Consider the following 19,827-nt stretch of genomic DNA (forward strand, 5'->3'; position numbering starts at 1 on the left):
TGCTTCTTGGCTTTGTGGCTAAGATCAAACACCAAATCAAGCCTAATACAGGGTGCAAAGCCTTTTCTTGTCAGCTTGGGTCTTGCATGTCTCTCTTGAATTGGATTCAGTTTGAATTTGTTTTTCGGAGCGGTTAAGGAAACGGAGTAGGGTTTGACTGGCCCACTCTGAGCATTGGCTTTGTAACTTTAAGAATGGAGTAAAATATAAAAAATGCATACAGCTGCTGTCAGGGCAATGAATAAAATAAGGTCCTGCTCCAGAGACTAGTAGTTAAAATTAGAGGCATGTGAAATTGGAAATAACTTTGAGTCCTGCCTGGAAAACAAGGTGGGAGTTGGAACATTGAGAGTTGTGCTGAAAGAAATATGTTGGTGATTCAGGGATTATTGGGGTTGATACCCTCGATTTTTATGATATTTATCTGTTTTATTCTATAAACCTTGTTACTGCGTGAACCTTCTATCCTCAATCTGTTTACTTCTGGTATCAAAATATTTGCATAATGCTTTCAAGTCAACATCTAATATGTAAAAAGTGTATGTGAAAGGCTTTGCCTGTCACATTTCAGACCTGCGAACTTGTGAAGGAAGTCACAAGAAAGATTCGTCACAAGGAAGATTCGTCCATCATTTTGTTTTGCCTCATTTACCAAATGTCCAAAGTCCGATTTTCACCTGGCAAGTCAGACACTTAAGACTCCCTTACTCATTTGTTGGCTTTCCAACTGCCCATCATTCAAAGTCACCTAATCACAACCGTGGACTTTGATATTCTTATCTCTAACTTGTCAGTTTGTTTTGTGACTGATGCTGAGTCAAGCCCTTGGGTATGCCTGTCTGCCTCACCCACTTTGGGGTGCCAGACTGACATTGCAGTCATCTCCCAACCATTTCCCATTTTACAGGTTCCTTAGTGTGGAGGTCATCCCTTTAGCCTATCTCCTTGGGTCTTGACCCTTCTGCCTATATTATGGCGCATGACCCCTCCACCTCTGAATTCACAACCTCTTGTTCAAAGGGATCAAAGGATATGGGGGGAAGGCAGGATCAGGATATTGAATTTGATGATCAGCCATGATCAAAATAAGTGATGCAGCAGGCTCAAAGGGCCAAATGGCCTATTCCTGTTTCTATTTTCTATGTTTCCCTGAAATCCTTTCACCTCATACCCTATTTACATGCATTCTTCCTCCTCCCGGGATTTTTTTTGGGCAACTGTTCTTCACGGTGGCGATTGTTAGAAAGCAAAAATTGTTATAAGCATCTAAGCCATTATATTATGCACATATAGAATGTTAGCTCTTTAGCGAACTATGAGGCACCCTTTAGCTTAAATACTTCAGGTATTTAATTTCACATGGATGTATATACTTGGCAACTGAACCTCTGATAGTTAAGTCATTTTTAAGAGATTATACAGCACGAATAAAAGTATTAACTCTTACAGTATCTTAGCACATTAATAATAAAAACAGTTAGCATTTATGTAGGTACTTTACAGAGTGTGGGTATTTACAGAACTAATGAAGCAAACAGGAAGTTATAAAAAAGGCAGAATGAGAATGAACCAGTTTGCAAGCGGAACCAGTTTAAATTTAGAACAACAGAGCGTGAGGTAGCACATTATTGGTGTAAAACATAAGAACATAAGAAATAGGAGCAGGAGTAGGCCATCTAGCCCTTCGAGCCTGCCCCGCCATTCAGAAACATCATGGCTGATCTGAAGTGGATCAGTTCCACTTCCCCGCTTTCTCCCCATAATCCTTAATTCCCCTGTCTATCAGAAACCTACCTACCCGTGACTTAAATATATTTAGCGAGGTAGCCTCCACCACTTCAACGGGCAGAGAGTTCTAGAGATTGAGTGAAGATCCTCAACTCTGATCTAAACTGCACCCCCCTTATCTTGAGGCTGTATCTTCTAGTCCTGCTATCCTTTCTAAGCGGGAAGAATCTCTCTACCTCTACCCTATCCATCCCCTTCATTATCTTATACGTCTCGATAAGATCCCCCCCCCACTCATCCTTCTAAACTCCAACGAGTACAGACCCAGTCTATTTAGTCTCTCTTCATAGGCCAACCCCCTCAACTCCGGTATCAGCCTAGTGAACCTCCTCTGCACTCCCTCCAAGGCCAAAATATCCTTCCGCAAGTGTGGCGACCAAAACTGCAAACAGTTGAGAGATGAGGTTTGGCAGATGAGATTACAATTTAGACGATGAAGTGCGAGAATCAAGATTAGATGAAGAAAGGGATTAGGGTCCAGTTAATAACTCATTGAAAGATAGTGAGGTAGGGGGAAAATCAATTGCTCCCTATTCTTTAGCTTTGGATATAGGCTCTGTCTCTGGCAATATATAAAACTGTAGCTGCTCCTCTGTGCACTTCAGCAGTGATACTTTAGTTATGCAAACGCTTAAAATGCAGCAGCACCTCTGTGCTTCCTGTGCTATAATACGTTAGAATGAAAATTGTGGCACCATTGCCTAATTCTGGAGGGGAACAGAGACTGCAGGTCAGAAATGGAGATACGGGTAGACTGGGGTCAGAGACAGGGAGACTTCGGGTCAGATTTGGAGAGACTGGTGTCAGAGATGGAGAGATTAGGGGTCAGATGGGGGACTGGGGGTCAGAGACGGAGAGACTAAAGGTCAGAGACGAAGAGACTGGGGGTCAGAAACAGGGAGACTAGCGGTCAGAGATGGAGAGATCTGGGGTCAGAGATGGGGGACTGGGGGGGGGTGGGGTCAGACATGGAGGACTGGGGGTCAAAGATGGGCTACTGAGGGGGTCAGAGACGGAGAGACCGGGAATCAGAGATGGAGAGACTGGGGGTCAGAGATGGAGAGACTGGGGGTCAGAGATGGAGAGACTGGGGGTCAGAGATGGAGAGACTGGGGGTCAGAGATGGAGAGACTGGGGGTCAGAGATAGAGAGACTGGGGGTCAGAGATAGAGAGACTGGGGGTCAGAGATAGAGAGACTGGGGGTCAGAGATGGGGAATAGGGGTCAGAGATGGAGATGCTGGAGAAAAAGGATTATTTGCATTAATTCACTTGCAATAACTGTACACTGAATGGATTGGAACATGAAGCTGTGGAGAAGCAGAGTGATTTGGAGGTACAGATTCATGGGACATTAAGGGTAGGGCTCCAACTGAAAAGCCTGTTGGAAAACAAACAAAAGCAAAATGCTTCAGATCTCGAAATAAAAGAAAAAATGTTGTAATTACTCAGCAGCTAAGATGACAATCAACCTAAAACAGTAAGCTGTTTCCCCACTACTGCCTGACGCAATGTTGGAGAACGATAATTCTGGGTTTTATCTCAAGAGGTGCAGAATATAAACATTGGGTGGTATTTTCCAGCCCCGCCCCTCCTCCCAGATTTCCCAGCCCCTGTGCCATATTTTCTGGAGGATGCTCACCATTGGCAACAGGTAGGATTTTCCAGTCCCGCTGATGTCTATGTTTTACGTGACTCACCCATTCCACCATCAAGGAAACCATGGTGTGGCAGGAAGAGGTGGGGTTACCTTCAATGGGACCAGAAAGGCTGGAAAATCCTGTTCAACATATATTGTTGAGCTAGCTGAGAACCTCACAATCTAATTTAGAATACTGTGTGCATTGATTGTTTCCTATACAAAGGATATCGAGACTTTGGAGAGTATAAAATGAAGATTCAGTCAGATACTGTTTTGTACAAGAGAATATTCATGCAAAGAAAAACATGAAAGAGTACAGGGCAATATGGGTGAAATGTTTAAAATTCAGCAAGGATAGGTCAAGGGAAATAGAGCTGTCTGTTTCCAATGTTAGAGGGTGACAACTTTGTATTGGATGTAATGTGACCAATGGTAACAAGCTTTAAGGGTCAGCTGACCCAGTAAACCATGGAACCAATTACAGAATGTTGTGATGGTCAGCTGACCAGTTGACTCACTATAAATAAGAACCTGTTGAGAACCATGGGGGCTTGGAATGACCTAGGGCAAGGCCCCCAAGTTTGGAGTAATGAAGTTTCTTTGTTTTCTAAGTTGGACTAAGTTTTGTTGTATGTTTATTGTCTGCATTTGAAGAGTTACTTCTGAAGTAACCTCCAGTGGTTGAGGGAGCAATTGATTTGATGCTAATGATTTTGAACATGGGGCAGGAAAAGCTTCTTGACTCAGAGTGGAATTGACTTTGATGTTGAATGATTGAGGCAGCAATCAAGCCAATGTTCAGGATTAGATTGGAGATTGATGAAGGTAAATGAATTGAAGGGTGGGTGGATGTGATTAGAATGAATTGTTGATGGAGTTGAGTGGAATGTTTTAATACTCCCTGTATTTTCCCCACCCCCATAGCCCATTTATTTGTGTCTTTTCTCTTTGAAGCTCCATTTTGCTGGCCCCACTCCCAGTTATAAAAACTCCACAGTTTGTTTCTGTCCTTTCAATTTCTTCAGCTTTAGCTAAGGCTCTGCTATCAGCTATCTCCATATATCTTATCTAGCACACTTCCTGGCTACTGAAATATCCCCTGTTGGCCTTCTTTGTCACCCTTTGCTGATGTCAACAGTTATGATGGAATAATTGCCAGTATTTCATTGAGTGAGGGAAAGCAAACATGGAGAACAGAAAGTTATAGAAGTTATGGTGAAGTAGTCTGTGTCCATATGCAGCAAGACCTGATAGCATTCAGACTTGGTAGATAGGTGCCTATTATATTGGAGGTCTGATATTGAGACTAAAAAAACCCCATGAGGTTAGTGGTAGTAAACTAACTGGCACAGTTAATTAATGTGTCTTTATCCTAGCACAGTCAGCACAAGACTGGTGAGGCAAGCTCCTCCCAGGGTGGAGATTGAGTCCCAGGTCACCTAACCTATTCTCTTAAAGAGCCTGACCCAACATACATAGGTGTCCAAATTACATTCATGCCACACAAATACCAAGTAATGACCATCTCCAATAAGACAGACATTTTGACAGCATTACCATCACTGAGTCCCCTTCCAGCAACATATTGGAGGGTTAACATTGATGATAAAATAATTACTGTAGTTACAAGAGCAGATCAGAAGCTTGGAATCCTGCAGCAAGTAACAATCCCTGTCTTTGGAAACGTATCTATTAAGTACAAGTCAGAAATGTAATGGAATTCCTGGATGAATGCCTCTCTAACGGCACTCAAAAAGCTCATACAATCTAGGATGAAGCAGTGTGCTTAATCAGCTCCCCAATCACCACCTTAGAATATACTCCCTTCACCAGCAAGGCAGCATTGTGTACCAATATACAAGATGCATTGTAACAACCTGTAATGGCTTCTTCAACAACACCTTCCAAATCCATGAGCTTCATCTCCTGGTGCACAAAAGCAGCAGATCCATGGGAACACTACCATCTGCAAGTTCCACTCCAAGTCACTCACCACCCTGACTGAGAAATATATTGCTGATGCTTCACTATCGCTGGATCAAAACCCCAGAGCTCCCTCTTAATAGCTCTGGGTGTACTTACTGCACATGGATTGCAGCTTCAAGAGGGTGGCTCACCACTGCCTTCTCAAAATCAATTAGGGTTGAGAAGTAATCAGTGGCCTTGTTATGAACACCCACATCCCATGAAAGTATAAAAACCTTTTTTCATCCTCATAAATCACTCGAGTGAACCAACGACCAACCACCTTTTTCCAAGGAGGCTACCAGACCTGCTGAGTAGTTCTGACATTTTCTGTATTTTTTTTACTTCAGATTTCCAGCATTCCCAGGACTTTGCAGTTGTTTAGTTTCAAGGAGGACGAGATGAAGCAAATTCACCGTGTACAGCATGGTGGCTTAGTGGTTAGCACTACTGCCTCACAGTGCCAGGGACTTGGGTTTGATTCCCAGCTTGGGTCACTGTCTGAGTGCAGAGTCTTCTCCCCATGTCTGCATAGGCTTCCTCTAGGTGCTCTGGTTTCCTCCCACAGTCCAAAAGCTGGTTAAGTGCATTGACCATGCTAAATTCTCACGCAGTGTACTCCAATAGGCACCAAAGTGTAGTGACTAGGGGATTTTCACAGTAACATTATTGCAGTGTTAATGTAAGCCTACTTGTGACATTAATAAATTTCAACACTTGCTAAATCCCAAATTAACAAGATAAGACCCAATTGTATAATTGTTACTTGCAGCCAAGTTCAAGAGTTATTTAAATGTGTCAACAGAACGGGTTGCACAAGGTGCAAATAAATATATTAGCTGGAATTCTGTGGCTGTTCACGCCCTGCTGCTGCTGCCAGTGAGAATGGGGAATTTAGTGCTCAGCCAAGTTTCCGCTCACTGCAGCAGGTCTGAAGAATCCCAGCTGTAGGTGAGATCAGAAAATCCAGCCCAGTCCTTTTCATTTTTGAATATCTCAAAGATGAAAGAAACAGTTGTCTTGCTGGTGCTGCTGTTCTCCGGCTCAAACTGGCCACATTTGGCGTAATAAATGCAAAAGATCACATTCTTCCGAAACACAAACTACATTCAGCATGAGAGGCATTTCCATGATCTTTTGCACTGGTTTAAAAACAAACTTGCTGGAAACCAGCCCCCGTCATAAAACTGGCCCTGACTTCTCAAAACAGGTGCAATGTACACCTGGATCTTTGTTTGAACTCCTGAGCCGAAACTCTACTCCAGTGTGTTTACCTCAACTTAACATTGATTTGCTTTCCTTGATACTTAGAACATAAGAATATAAGAAATAGGAGCAGGAGTAGGCCAGCTAGCCCCTCGAGCCTACCCCGCCATTCAATAAGATCATGGCTGATCTGTCGTGTCTCAGTTCCACATTCCTGCCCTCTCCCCATAACCCTTAATCCCCTTGCCTATCAAAAACCTATCAACCTGCGTCTTAAATATATTTAGCGAGGCAGCCTCCACCACGGGCAGAGAATTCCAGAGATTCACCATCCTTTGAGTGAAGAAGTTCCTCCTCAACTCCATTCTAAACCGCCCCCCCTTTACCTTGAGGCTGTGCCCCCTAGTCCTACTGTCCTTTCTGAGCGCGAAGAGCCTCTCCACCTCTATCCTATCCATCATCTTATATGTCTCAATGAGATCTCCCCTCATTCTTCTAAACTCTAACGAGTACAAGCCTAGTTTATTCAGCCTCTCCTCATAGTTCAACCCCCTCAACTCCGGTATCAGCCTAGTAAACCTCCTCTGCACTCCCTCCAAGGCCAAAATATCCTTGCATGAGTGCGGCGACCAAAACTGCACACAGTACTCCAGCTGCAGCCTCACCAGTGCCCTGTACAGTTGCAGCAAGACCTCCCTACTTTTATATTCAATCCCCCTCGCTATGAAGGCCAGCATCCCATTCGCCTTCCTGACCACCTGCTGCACCTGCAGGCTGGGTTTTTGCGACTCATGCACAAGGACCCTGAGGTCCTTCTGCACTGTCGCCTGCTACAGTTTTTCGCCATGTAAGTAATAGTCCTCCCTACCATTATTCCTACCAAAGTGGACAACTTCACACTTGCCAACATTAAATTCCACTCCAATCACCAAAATCCACAATAAATAAATAAAAGTAAACTCACTGGCCAGTAGCTCAATGTGATCCGCCACTGTAAATACCATGACAACCACAGTGAGCCAGAGACTGGATATACTGTGGTGCAAGCTCACTCTGACACCTCTCCCTAAATCATGGAATGTAATGGAACACTCATTACAATTATAGGGTTTATAAGATTGTTATGCTTTGGGATGGCATCTTTAGTTTAAGGTAAAATGAATGATGTCATGTGTTTTGTCTGCCTGACAGCAAACCTGGTTAGTTTAATTATTAGAGATTAAAGGGGGTCCAGATTGAAGAAGATGCAAGGTGTTTACACTTGGAAACAATGGCAGCACCATATGTGTTAACTGTGGATAGACTGAGGCTGGGATTTTCCAGTGGTGAAGGTGGCTCACCATTGGCTGCTGGCAGGATCTTCCAATGTGGCCGAGGTCTATGGCAGTTTGCATGGCTTGCTTGCCCTGATGCTGGGGAACCTGCCATAGGGGCTGGAGGAGGGGATTGGGGTAGTGGGGAGTCGCCTTCGGTGGAACTGGAAGTTCCTAGATTTGAGAAAAGCCAGAGTATTCTGCCCTAGAAAATCTACAGTGTACTGGGATGGTGTTGTAAATATTTGCTTGTGAATGATTGTGCTTTAAACTGTTCATTTACAGTAAAATTCTTAAATGTAAAATCTTGTCACGTTACTCTTCCAACTATTAATTAGAAGTTCAGATTTCTATTTTTTTTTTAAAGTTATCAGCCTCTAAAGAGATTGACACACGAGCTGCTTGCCTGGATGGATGCAACCACAACAATACTCGAAACAAGCTCAACATTATCCAAGACAGCAAGTCTGTTTGATAAGTAGCCCATTCACCAATTTAAATACCTCTTTCACTGGCAGTCTCTGGTTGCAATATACCACCTGGCAAGCTTTCTTTGGCAGCACCATTCCAAACTGCAGCTCGCTATCCCCGAGAAGACATGGGTATCAAATAAATTACAATATCATTACTGCCAAGTTCCCCTCCAAGTCCCCAGCATGCCAACTTGGACATACATTATGGCCACTGCCTTATTGGCTGTTGGGTCAAAATCCTGGAACTCACTATTTAACAACACTGTGGGAGCTCCTTCATCAAATGGACTGCAGTCGTTCAAAAAGACTGATCAATGTCACCTTCAAGGGCAACTGCAGATAAGCAATTAATGCCAACAGGACCCATGGCTCCAGAAATAAAAAACAAAATATGACACAAGTTATGGTGCAAAATAAGGTATCTGCCTGTCATGGGTTGATTTCTAAGCTGGGCGTAAGTCCTGTGGCATGAGGATATTAGAGCAGGGAAGAGCTCAAACTATTTTCAAATACATTTTAAAAAAACTTTCACATATGCTGGTTGTTTCTGCCTTTCTGAATCGAGAGAGCAACAGCAGTGACATATCTGGTTTGCCTGATATGCAATATAACAATTAAAGTCAGTACCATGAAGAGTAGTATTACATTGAGACTCTCACACTGTTCCTGAAAACATGATACATTTTCTCTTCATTATGTCCCTTTCTGGCAGCTAAGTGAGTTATATTTGCTGCCTTTTCTAAGGTAGTTACAAGGAAGATAAAAGTGCAGAAAATATTGTAGTGAATTTCTAGTGAAAGCAATGAGCCAGTGAAATCTTCGTGCTTCTCATAAGTTATTACGTAACTTACTTTGGTTTTGTCACTATCAAAATTGGATATCTCCCAACATCTCTGGAATGAATGAATTCCTACACAGGTTCGGCTGCTTAAATAGGAATCTGATAATTGTTTGAATGCGTTGATGGGCCACTGTCCAAGTACTTCATAAAAGAAATCCATGGGGGAGGATTGAATCAAACAAAGTGAATGAGCAAACATGTCTAAGTTAAGGAAAGCTAAACGTAAGTTGCAAATCTTTCTCACATAATGGCTGTTAATTTAAAGAACAGACTGCCAGCAATAAACAAAACATTCAGAAAAATATCCAAATATCCTATTCTCTGTTTGATCAAGGATATTGCTTTCTCTTGAATGATTCAGGTGTCAGTGGCAATCTTTGATATTCATATTCCCCTTCTTGCGCTTATGTTGAACACCTCCGTGTAGGCAGTTCTGAGTGGGGTTGGGGACAATGAACTGGGAACCTTACTAACACAGCTTGCCACATAAAGATGAAGGAAATGAGAGACCTTCCCTCACTTAAAATAAATTGAATAGAAATTAACATTTCAGAGAAATACAGCTTTATTGTCATGCCAATAATGTTTCTACTGAGACATAAGATCTTAAATTTAGAATAAGCAAAATGGGATGCCTTCATCATAGGAACAGAGATCTTTTTTAATTGTTGGGAAGATACATTTGGCCCCAACAGCCCCATTCCTTCTTGATAACACCCACCCTTTCCTTCCAACCATACCCATCATCCATTCTTTCCTCTGAAATACACCTAAATGAGAGAATTCTAACACCAACATTCGGGTTGGCAATAAATGCTGGTCAGCAGCGGCGCCCATGTCCCACGAATGAATAAAAAAAAAAATCCACTGGCACTTAAAAGAAAAAGTATTCACAAGATTAATGAGATATAGTGAGTAAACAACTTAATAGTTTGAAACTAGGTAGAGCGAGGGAAAGGTCAAAAACTGTGGATTGAGCAGAATCTGGGTGCACTGGTTTCCTTCCACAATCCAAAGAAGTGTGGGTTAGCTTGCTTGGCCATGCTAAATTGCCCTTGTAGTGTTCCAAGGTGTGTAGGTTTAGGGGCATCAGCCATGGGAAATGGATGGGATTACAGGGATAGAGCGGGGTAGATGATTGGGGTGAGATGCTCTGTCGGAGAGTTGGTGCAGATTGGATGGGCTGAATTGCCTCTTCTGCACTGTAGAGATTCTGTGAACAATTAACTTTGTGGTATGGGGGGGCTGAACTTTCATTTGTCCTCTCCATGTTTTACATTTTGGACGTGAGGCATGTTTTGTGTGCACAAGTTACCATTATCTCAATGTTTTCAACTGTGCACCACTGAATTGGAATGTCACTGATTGCATCAGGCAACAAGTGGCTTAACAAGACTGCAGATTTCCAGATTAGTTCAATAAAGCAACATTACTTTCTGATTAATATATTTATATATTTATGACATTACTTAACTCATGATTTTCCGGTGCAGAAAAAAGATCATTATTACCAGTGCCTTACATTGCAGTTTCTCCATTTTGTAGTATTCCAAGTCCTCTTTTGCGTGGTTCTCATCCATATGTTGGAAAAATGATAAAATGGTCAGGAAATTTTCAAATGTGATTTCGTCAACTGTTCCATTTGATTGTAGCCCCAGGTTTCTAGGACAATACACAAGGGAATTAGGGTGACATTTTTATATCAGAGGAATTAACGTAATTGTAATATTTTGATCTTATTCTACTAGATCTGGGTTGTCTTTGTTCTAGGAAATCTTTTTTTAAGCACCCGTTATTCCCAAATCAGGTATGGCACAGATTACAGGCCCCCTTTTTCCAGCCTAGCCTACCAGTATAACTCCAATCCCAAGCTAGATAAATGTTTCCAGGTTACATTGTGTTACTTCCAGTTTGCACACCATCCATCTTTGCAGTCTCTAAGATCTTTAGTTTTGGGGGGAGTTTTGATTTAATTTGATTTACTATTGTCACATATATTAGTATAGAGTGAAAAGTATTGTTTTTTGCACGCTATACAGACAAAGCATAATGTACATAGAGAAGGAGAGGAGAGGGTGCAGAATGTAGTGTTACAGTCATAGCTCGGGTGTACAGATAGATCCAACTTAATATGAGATAGGTCCATTCAAAAGACTGATAGCAGCGGGGAAGAAGCTGTTCTTGAGTCAGCTGGTGTGTGATCTCAGACTTTTGTATTCTTTTTCCTGAAGGAGGAAGGTGGAAGAGAGTACCCTGTGCCTGCACTTGGGAGTAACTACAACTGCTCAAGGACACCTACTAGAGTGAGAAGATTTCCAGTCCAATGGTCTGAGTATAAAATGAGAGGTGCTGGTTTGAAATACATTAATTTGCAATGCTGACCTGAAGACTTACCTCCTATCAAAAAATGCATTGACGATCCTTGACTTAATGGGATTACACTCCAGATCTGGTATGTTATCAAAGCAATCTCTGCTGTAAAACAAAGTGGACGAGTATTTTACATAGATGAACAGGTGCTCAGAAGTGGGGAAAAGTTAGCTCTAAATGCTGTTAAGAAATCACAATATTCAGAACAGTAATAATACCACATTGTTGGCTTCCCATCGGTTAGGTGCAGGAATCTTCTGTGAAGGATTTCAATTTGCTCGGAAGTAACTGGGAGGAAAGAAATTCCAAATGTTATCCAAAGGGAGAACATCCTATCCTAAACTTCCCATATTATTTCCTACATAGAGGCACAGAATCCCTACAGAGGCCATTTGGCCCATTGAGCCTGCACTGACTCTCCAAAACAGCATCCCAGCCAGGCTCTCCCCTCTGCCCTATCCTCCCATGCACATTTACCTCGGCCAATTCACTTAACTTGCATGACTGATCATTAAAGATCAATTTGCCATGACCACCTAACCTACATGTCTTTGGACACCAAATGCAATTTAGCATGGCCAATCCACCTAATCTACATCTCTTCGGGCTGGGTGAAATGTTCTATACAGTAAGAAGTCGCACAACACCAAGTTAAAGTCCAACAAGTTTATTTGATAGTAAACCCACTAGCTTTCAGAGTTTGCCCCTTCCTCAGGTGAGTCACTCACTTGGACTTTAACCTGGTGTTGTGAGACCTCTTACTGTGTTTACCCCACTCCAACGCCAGCTTCTCCACATCATGAAATGTTCTATATCAGGGCTCATTGTGCCTACTGGGAGCACAGATCAGACAACAGTAATGTCAATCTATTATTTTAAATAGATTTCTGATATCTCTATTAACATAATTTAGTGGATGAATTAACCTGAACGTGTTAAACTTCATACAATGACATTCCACTGGTCTTAGTTCAGGTAAAATCAAATGAAGTCCAGGTTAGCATTTCTTCAACAATATAATTTATAGGTTAACTAATATAACTGACTCTCAGACTTAAACCTAACAATCTAAAGGTAGATTGAAAGTAACAAATTATACATTCCCCAAGCTTGTTTGTTACAGGGAAGATTTAAAAATATTTTTACAGCGGTGACTGCTTGTTTGGAAGGATTGTGCTTTGACAGTTGGGATAAATGATGAAACGTAAATGTGGAGTAGTTCATGACTGTGTAAAGTACAATTTAGTTTTCCCTTAAAAATTGATGAAGTGAAAATAAAACGCCCGTTCGGCAGTTCCTCTATTTGAGGAGGAATTGTGTAAGTGAGACGTTTTGTAATTTGATTAGCGTCTGATGTTGGGAGAGAATGGGTTTCCAGTTTCACTGACTTGAACAATTACAGGTTGCTCGCGTTGGTGCTGCCATTCGCTGTAATTTTATCTGCTCTGCTCAACTAGTCCCAGGCCAGGTAACAAATTATACCGAATCGTTTCGAAGGCTTTAGGTAGAGTCCCAACAGGTTTGACCAGGAGGCCACTCGGCCCATTGAATCCATGCTTACTCTCCGCACAGCAATCCAATCCGTCCTACTCCCCAGTTCTTATCCCTCCAGCAAGCTCATTTCCCGCAAGTGCCCATCCGATTTCCTTTTGAAAACATTCGTTTCCATGCTTACAATAAGCTAGTTGAAATACAGGAGCAGAAAAGCAATAGATGTTGTCGTCGACGTTAATCGAATGCAGCAAAAACACAGGAGTATTTTTGTTTCTTCCTTTAAAAAGTACTTTTGACAAACACCTAACTTGCAGAGCCAAATCGAATGGGGAGCAGCCGAGGACCAGGTTATGATCTGGCTGCGTTGCTAGTAGTACCTGGTCGAGTGACCAGTGAACTGGGACATGCGGGGGGTGGGGGGGGGGGTTTGGTCCCCAGTTTGTGGTCAGCCTCAGCTGGAGTCACCCAGGCAGTAGCTGGGGGTGGGAGGGTGGGGGTACTGGAAGCTTAGACTCCGCTGTGAAGCCCCCCGTGGTGGGTTAGCCAGTTGGTCAGACTCGCGAGTCAATAACGGCCGGTTGGCTGACGTTCCAGAGCAAGTATTGTCTGGTTGGGAGAAAAATACATTTCAGTACATTAAAAAAAAATATAGTCTAATCATCTCATGAGATCAGAAGAAAGGGAACGGAAAAGGATCCAGTTACTCAATATTTATCATCCTTCCTGTCTTAGGAAATACGTTTCGAACCAGCCCCTTGTTCCGCGACCTCCTGATTTTATTCGGCGATTTTCACGCTCTATTTAAATGTACCTAACCTCCCCCCCCCCCGCCCCCACTCCCCAGCTCCGGCTGGGTTAAAGCAGCGCCTGTATTACTCACAGCCGGTGGTATGGACAAGGTTGCGAATTTCCCAGGCTGGCAGCGAAGGTGAAGATCCCATCGCCTCTTCCTGGCCTGAAGCTGAAGGCACAACTTTCAGAAAACTCCTCTGAAGTTCCCTGGGAGGGACCTGGCCAGTTACCGGGAAACCTTTTCTTTACATCGGGCTGAAGCTTCTGATGGGAGTCGGTGCCAATGATGCTCTGATTGTTTCATGTAGGATGTAATTACACTCACTACTTCCCTGTAGTTCCTGTGAGGGATTCCTCTGGGTCCTACTGCTCAATCTGAACACCTCCTGCCCTGTTCTGATTCTATTTAAATATGGGGCTTTATTGCTCTGAATTAAAAGTGAATCCACAGGTTAAGAAAGTTTCTCTTTTTTTGTATTTAAATTATTACATGGAATATATAAACTGCACACTTGGTTCCCCAGTTGAAGACAATCTCCAGAATAGAGCCCATCCCCCTCTGCCCTCAGATGGGCGTTTTTCTGCGGAAAAACCTGTCCATGTGTCTGGTGGCCCTCCACTTTACAGTGCATTGCTGGCTGTCCCGTCTCCCACCTTCATTCAAAACTAGCTTGACTTGTACCAAGTTCCAGTCATCCCCCTCACATCCCAATCGCCCATTCCTCACATCCCAGTCACCCACTCCCCACATCCCAGTCACCCACTCCCCACATCCCAGTCACCCACTCCCCACATCCCAGTCACACATCCCCCCACATCCCAGTCACACATCCCCCCACATACCAGTCACCCATTCCCCACATCCCTGTCACCCACTCCCCACATCCCAATCAGCAATCAGCCATCACCCCCTCACTTCCTCGCCCCCTGCACCCACATCCCAGTCACCCAGGGTGGCACAGTGGTTAGCACTGTGGCCTCACAGCGCCAGGGACCTGGGTTCGATTCCCAGCTTGGGTCACTGTGTGGAGTTTGCATGTTCTCCCCCTGTCTGCGTGGGTTTCCTCCAGGCACTCCAGTTTCCCCTCTCGGTCCGAAAGACATGTTGGTTATGGCTGGCCATGCTAAATTCTTCCTCAGTGCACCTGAACAGGTGCTGGAGTTTGGTGATTAGGAGATTTTCACAGTAATTTCATTGCAAAGTTAATGTAAGCCTACACTAATAATAATTTAAAAACCCATCCCCACCTCCCAATCACCAATCCTCTCACCTCCGGTCACCGATCCTCACTTCCCAGCCAAACATTCCCCTCCAACTCCACATCTCAGTCACCCAACCCCCATCGGTCACCCAACTCCCACATCCGTCACCTGGCTCCCATTCTCAGTTGCCCACCCCACATCCCAATCACCCACTGCAGCAGCTCAGTCGCCCATCCCCATCTGTCACCCAACTCCCACATCCATCACCCGATTCCCATTCTCAGTCGCCCACCCCCATCTGTCACTCAACTCCCATTCTTAGTTCTCCCACATTCTAAAGTTGTATTAGGTTGATTGACCATGCTAAATTGACACTTAGGGTGGAATTTTACTGCCACTTTACTAAAAGTGGTTGGCTCAAATGCAGCCCCCAACACCCCACCATCCAGACCAATCGCGGATACTTTTGCATCTGGCACGATTTTACGACACCCAGATTTCCAGTGCAGTCAGCTTCTCGCCAGAGAATGTGTTTAAATTTACTTAAATTGGGTTTAGCATGGTGAGCCCAGCTCTGGATCATCCGGGCTCACTTGACTTTATAGTCTCAGCGGGAGAGGTTCTCTCCGGCGAAGAAAACATCTGCTCTCCATCAATGCGGAACAGACTGGGGAGGGCGGTGGGTCCGAGATTGGTTAGGGAACCAATTGGTTGGGGTCTGCATCTTGGGTTGCAGGTTCCCCTGATTGTGGGGTGGGGGTAGACTTCAGGCTGCCTTCAGCAGCAGGGGCCTGAGAGCGCTCTTTGTCTGTCAGGCTCCTGCTACTGTTAATGTGCATGTGAAGCATCAGAGGTCTGCACATGCAGAGTACCCCGCCCCTTGCCTTCTATGGCGAGAAATGGATTTGCCCAAAATTTTAAAGACAGAGATTGGACCTGAAAACATGCCCAAAAAAGCGGACTTGGAACTCTCCAAGTTTAATGCCTCCCCGACATTTAGAAAAAACCCCATGAAATTCCTTAGGGTGAAATTTTCACATCCCGCCCACCATAGAAATCATGGCGGGCAGGACACGGATCATAAAAAGGTCTGCTGACATTGGGTGGGATTTTCTGGTCTTGGGGCAAGCATATCTGGAAAATCCCACCCTTAATGTCAGGGTGATTAGGAGGGTAAATACTTGGAGCTACGGGGATGGGGCATGGGTGGGATTGTTGACAGTGCAGGCATGATGGGTGGAATGGTCTACACTGTAGGGATTCTATAGTACTATCAAAAACTAAATTAGACATTTTCAAAGCTATGGGCTGGAACTTCCATGGAGTGGCAATTAACTTCATATCGCCCCTCAATATCCAATTACTTATCGAAAATTTCTTCTGCGTCTGTCTTGCCCAATCTTCTGCCAGATCAGGCTGGGTGAGATCCAAGCAGCACAACTATCTCTGAAGCCCAGTGTCGGTGTGCAGGAGAGTTGGATTGAAGCAGGACATGACACCTTTTTACAGAACTAGCTGCCTTAAACTAGGAAAATGTAAAGTTCTGATTGAAATTGACAGGCCAGGGGAAAGGTAAGTATCTTCAGTGCATTATAGTTCAGGTCAGAAATTCCAGTGTTTTATAAAACCCGCCTAGATTGTAAATTTTGCAATTTGTTTTTGGCAAGGGTGAGTGTGCAATGCTTCTCTTCAAATATGATTCAACTGACCCACTAGCGAGATGTTATCAAACAAAATTTATTTAAATATACAGTTAACATGTATAGAAAGAAAATTTGCAATGACTTCTACCAATTACAAACAAAACAAACAGTCATGATATGGAATAACCCTTAACAAGTATATGAAATTTTCCAATTGCATGGTGGCACATGGTTAGCACTGCTGCCTCACAACACTAGGGACCTGGGTTCAATTCTGGCCTTGGGTCGCTGTCTGTGCGGAGTCTGCATGTTCTCCCGTGTCTGTGTGGGTTTCCTCTGGGAACTGCAGTTTCCTCCCACAGTTTGAAAGACATGCTGATTAGATGAATTGGCCATATTAAATTCTCACTCAGTATACCTGAACAGGTGCCAGAGTGTAGTGACTGGGGAATTTTCACAGTAACTTCATTGCAGTGTTAATGTAAGCCTACTTGTGACACTAATAAATAAAAAAATCATCGCTATGCAAAACCTTTGCCACGGATTTAGCACAGAAAATATGAATGCTCACGTGGTGTTGGAACTTCATTCTTTGGGTGGAGAATTCAAACTCTGACTTCTCAGCCTTGTAACTTTTGGCAACCCTTTTGAAATACACACAGCCCGGCTTGAAATCAGAACAGGTTCCCAAAACATCAGGAGAGAGAGAGACTCTCCGCAAGCCAACCAGCAACAGCAGGCTTTTTTCACTCCAGAAATGCAAAAAGCCTTGCTTCTAGCTAGCCAGCAGAACTTCTAATACCAGGGAGAGAGAGAAACATTGCTTTTCAGTATGATATTCATACCCTTCTAAACTAAAATTGAAAATGTATCCTTAGATTTTTCTGGGGAGGAAACACCTGACTTTGACTTATCAATCCATCTTCCCTCTCACAATGCAGTCATAAAAGAAAGTACCTGAGGCCCACAGTAAAAATATGCAAAACCATATTTAAGCCATGGAAGCAGCAAGAAAAAGACTTCTAAACAGACAGCCCAACAACAATAAAAAACCCAAAGCTATTTAATGCAGAGAACATGATTTAAAAAATACATTTCTTAAAGGTATATTAATCTGACACCTCCCCTCTTATGAAAAAAGTGAATCATCAACACTCAAAGATGGCTTCATTTTTGTGATGTTAGTGTACCTTTCAGAGGGGTTTTTAAATCATTGCCACATCTTTGGATGATGTCATTGCTGGAAGGAGAAAAAAAAGCTGTGGGAGTTCAGGTGACCAAAGTTTTTCAGCTTTCAGTTTTATTTTGGCTGCAATGCTAGAGGCAGTCTCAGAAGCAAGCTGGAAAACAAATCTCTTTTTCTCCCTGTGTTGCTTTGAAAATTTTACCAGTTAGCTGAGAAGAAGGCTTGTTGCCATGCTGCAGTAATTAATTTGGTGTTTTGGGGAGCTGATATGACTGCAGGCTGCTCTGAGTTTTCAAGATTATTTGAAATCTGCATTCAACTCAGGTAACTAGATTCCAGTATTATGTGAGCTTTAGCCTGTGCAGTGATAAACCTGTTTAAAGGGTTTTGTTTAGTGAATGTTGGTTTTGATTGGAACATCTGATATATATATTGGTTAAGGAGAAAGGCCTCATTATACAAGGACCTAGGTCCAATTCTAGCCTTGGGTCACTGTCTGTGTGGAGTCTTGTTTGTAATTGATAAAAGTTCTTGCTAATTTTCTTACTATACATGTTGACTATATTCTTAAATAAACCTTGTTTGATAAAAGCTCCTAGTGGGTCACTCGAATCATACCTGAAGTGAAACATCTCATGCTTATCCTAGCCAAATTCAAAATACAAAACTTATGATTCAAACGGGCTTCTTAAAACATTTTGGAGTTTCTAACCTGAACCATAACATTTTTCAAATTCTTTCAATTTCACATGACTAGTACTCTACAGTAAATGTACATACATTTTACAAAATCAAAACATGCAAACAGAACAGTAATTTATTCCATTTCAGCCCTTGTTTTCCACATTGGACACTCTTTCTTTTATCACATTCATGACACGCTGCTTCTTCTCTAATATTCTCCTCCAGTTCTTAATCCTGTGTTGATTCCAAATCCAACCTTTTGCCGTTATAATGATAAATTAGCTCCGATAATGTCCTCAGAGAACTAGACAGGATCAGCAGGAGAACACATTACATGTATATAGTCAAGGCCATTCAGACAGTTCAGTTTTATCTCTGCTTCCCTTCTTGATAATTGGCCTTAGCTCTTCCTCTGCCACGCAATTTGACTCCTTTGTTTGCTCTTGATCTGCACCATCACTTTCTGCACTCTCTTTGGCAAGACACACAGCAGATTGTCTTCCATGGTTCCAAAGATCACTTTGGCAGTTACATGTTGCAAAAACCATTGTAATTCATTTGAACACCAGTTGTGTACAGTGCTGTTTCACGGGATATCCACATCACTGCACACTGTACAGAATAATTTTGTCAGCTGTTCATTTTAGATGATGGTACAATTTTGACAGACAGTCCGATTCCATATTGTTGTCCTCACCTTTGGGCCACAGTACACTACTTCCACTCCTCAATCTCCTTTCTGAGATCACACATGACTGTTGATTTATCTACACTTTTTTTGCACAGATGATCAGTTGTTTTTGGCAGTCCTGCAATATTTATTTAGGTAATTTGAACAACTCAGAAACATGTTCCAAAACAATCAATTTGATTTGTATCTGTCTTCACACCTTCTCATTTTCTTTGTTCAAATTATTGTTTTTCCATAACTGGTTCTCCTTCTCCACCTTTATGAGTTATATGTGATTGATTGAGACTTTTGCTTGTTACATCTCAAACTGAGTAAACATCAGCTTTTCCATCTGAACCTGTGTCAATTTGAAAAAGTCACGATTGTAAGGGTGTTGTTTAATTGGAACAGCATTTTCTACAACTATCTCACTCCCAATTATCTTAGTACTTCCCACATATTTACCCATGTGATATTAATAACTCTTTCAGGTTAGTTCAATTTTCCTCTGGAAGGTAACTCAATAATTTATCCCAATTTCTAATAACATCCTCATTA

The 19,827-nt window shown here is 42.7% G+C and overlaps 1 protein-coding gene across 1 annotated transcript in view; it reads right to left on the minus strand.

Annotated features, from left to right (window-relative positions):
- Positions 1-14,211, minus strand: part of tesca (tescalcin a) — a 41,999-nt gene extending 27,788 nt beyond the window's left edge. Inside the window, exons 1-4 of the mRNA XM_080208394.1 lie at positions 13,972-14,211; positions 11,816-11,885; positions 11,622-11,702; positions 10,750-10,889 (exon numbers count right to left, since the gene is read on the minus strand). Coding sequence (XP_080064520.1) covers positions 10,750-10,889; positions 11,622-11,702; positions 11,816-11,885; positions 13,972-14,032 — 352 coding nt within the window. The 5' untranslated portion in view covers positions 14,033-14,211. The remainder of the gene's footprint in view (positions 1-10,749; positions 10,890-11,621; positions 11,703-11,815; positions 11,886-13,971) is intronic.
- Positions 14,212-19,827: the final 5,616 nt, after the last annotated feature.

The sequence above is a fragment of the Carcharhinus amblyrhynchos genome, chromosome 20 (assembly GCF_965287045.1).
Source record: "Carcharhinus amblyrhynchos chromosome 20, sCarAmb.v2.hapA, whole genome shotgun sequence".
NCBI classification, from domain to species: domain Eukaryota; kingdom Metazoa; phylum Chordata; class Chondrichthyes; order Carcharhiniformes; family Carcharhinidae; genus Carcharhinus; species Carcharhinus amblyrhynchos.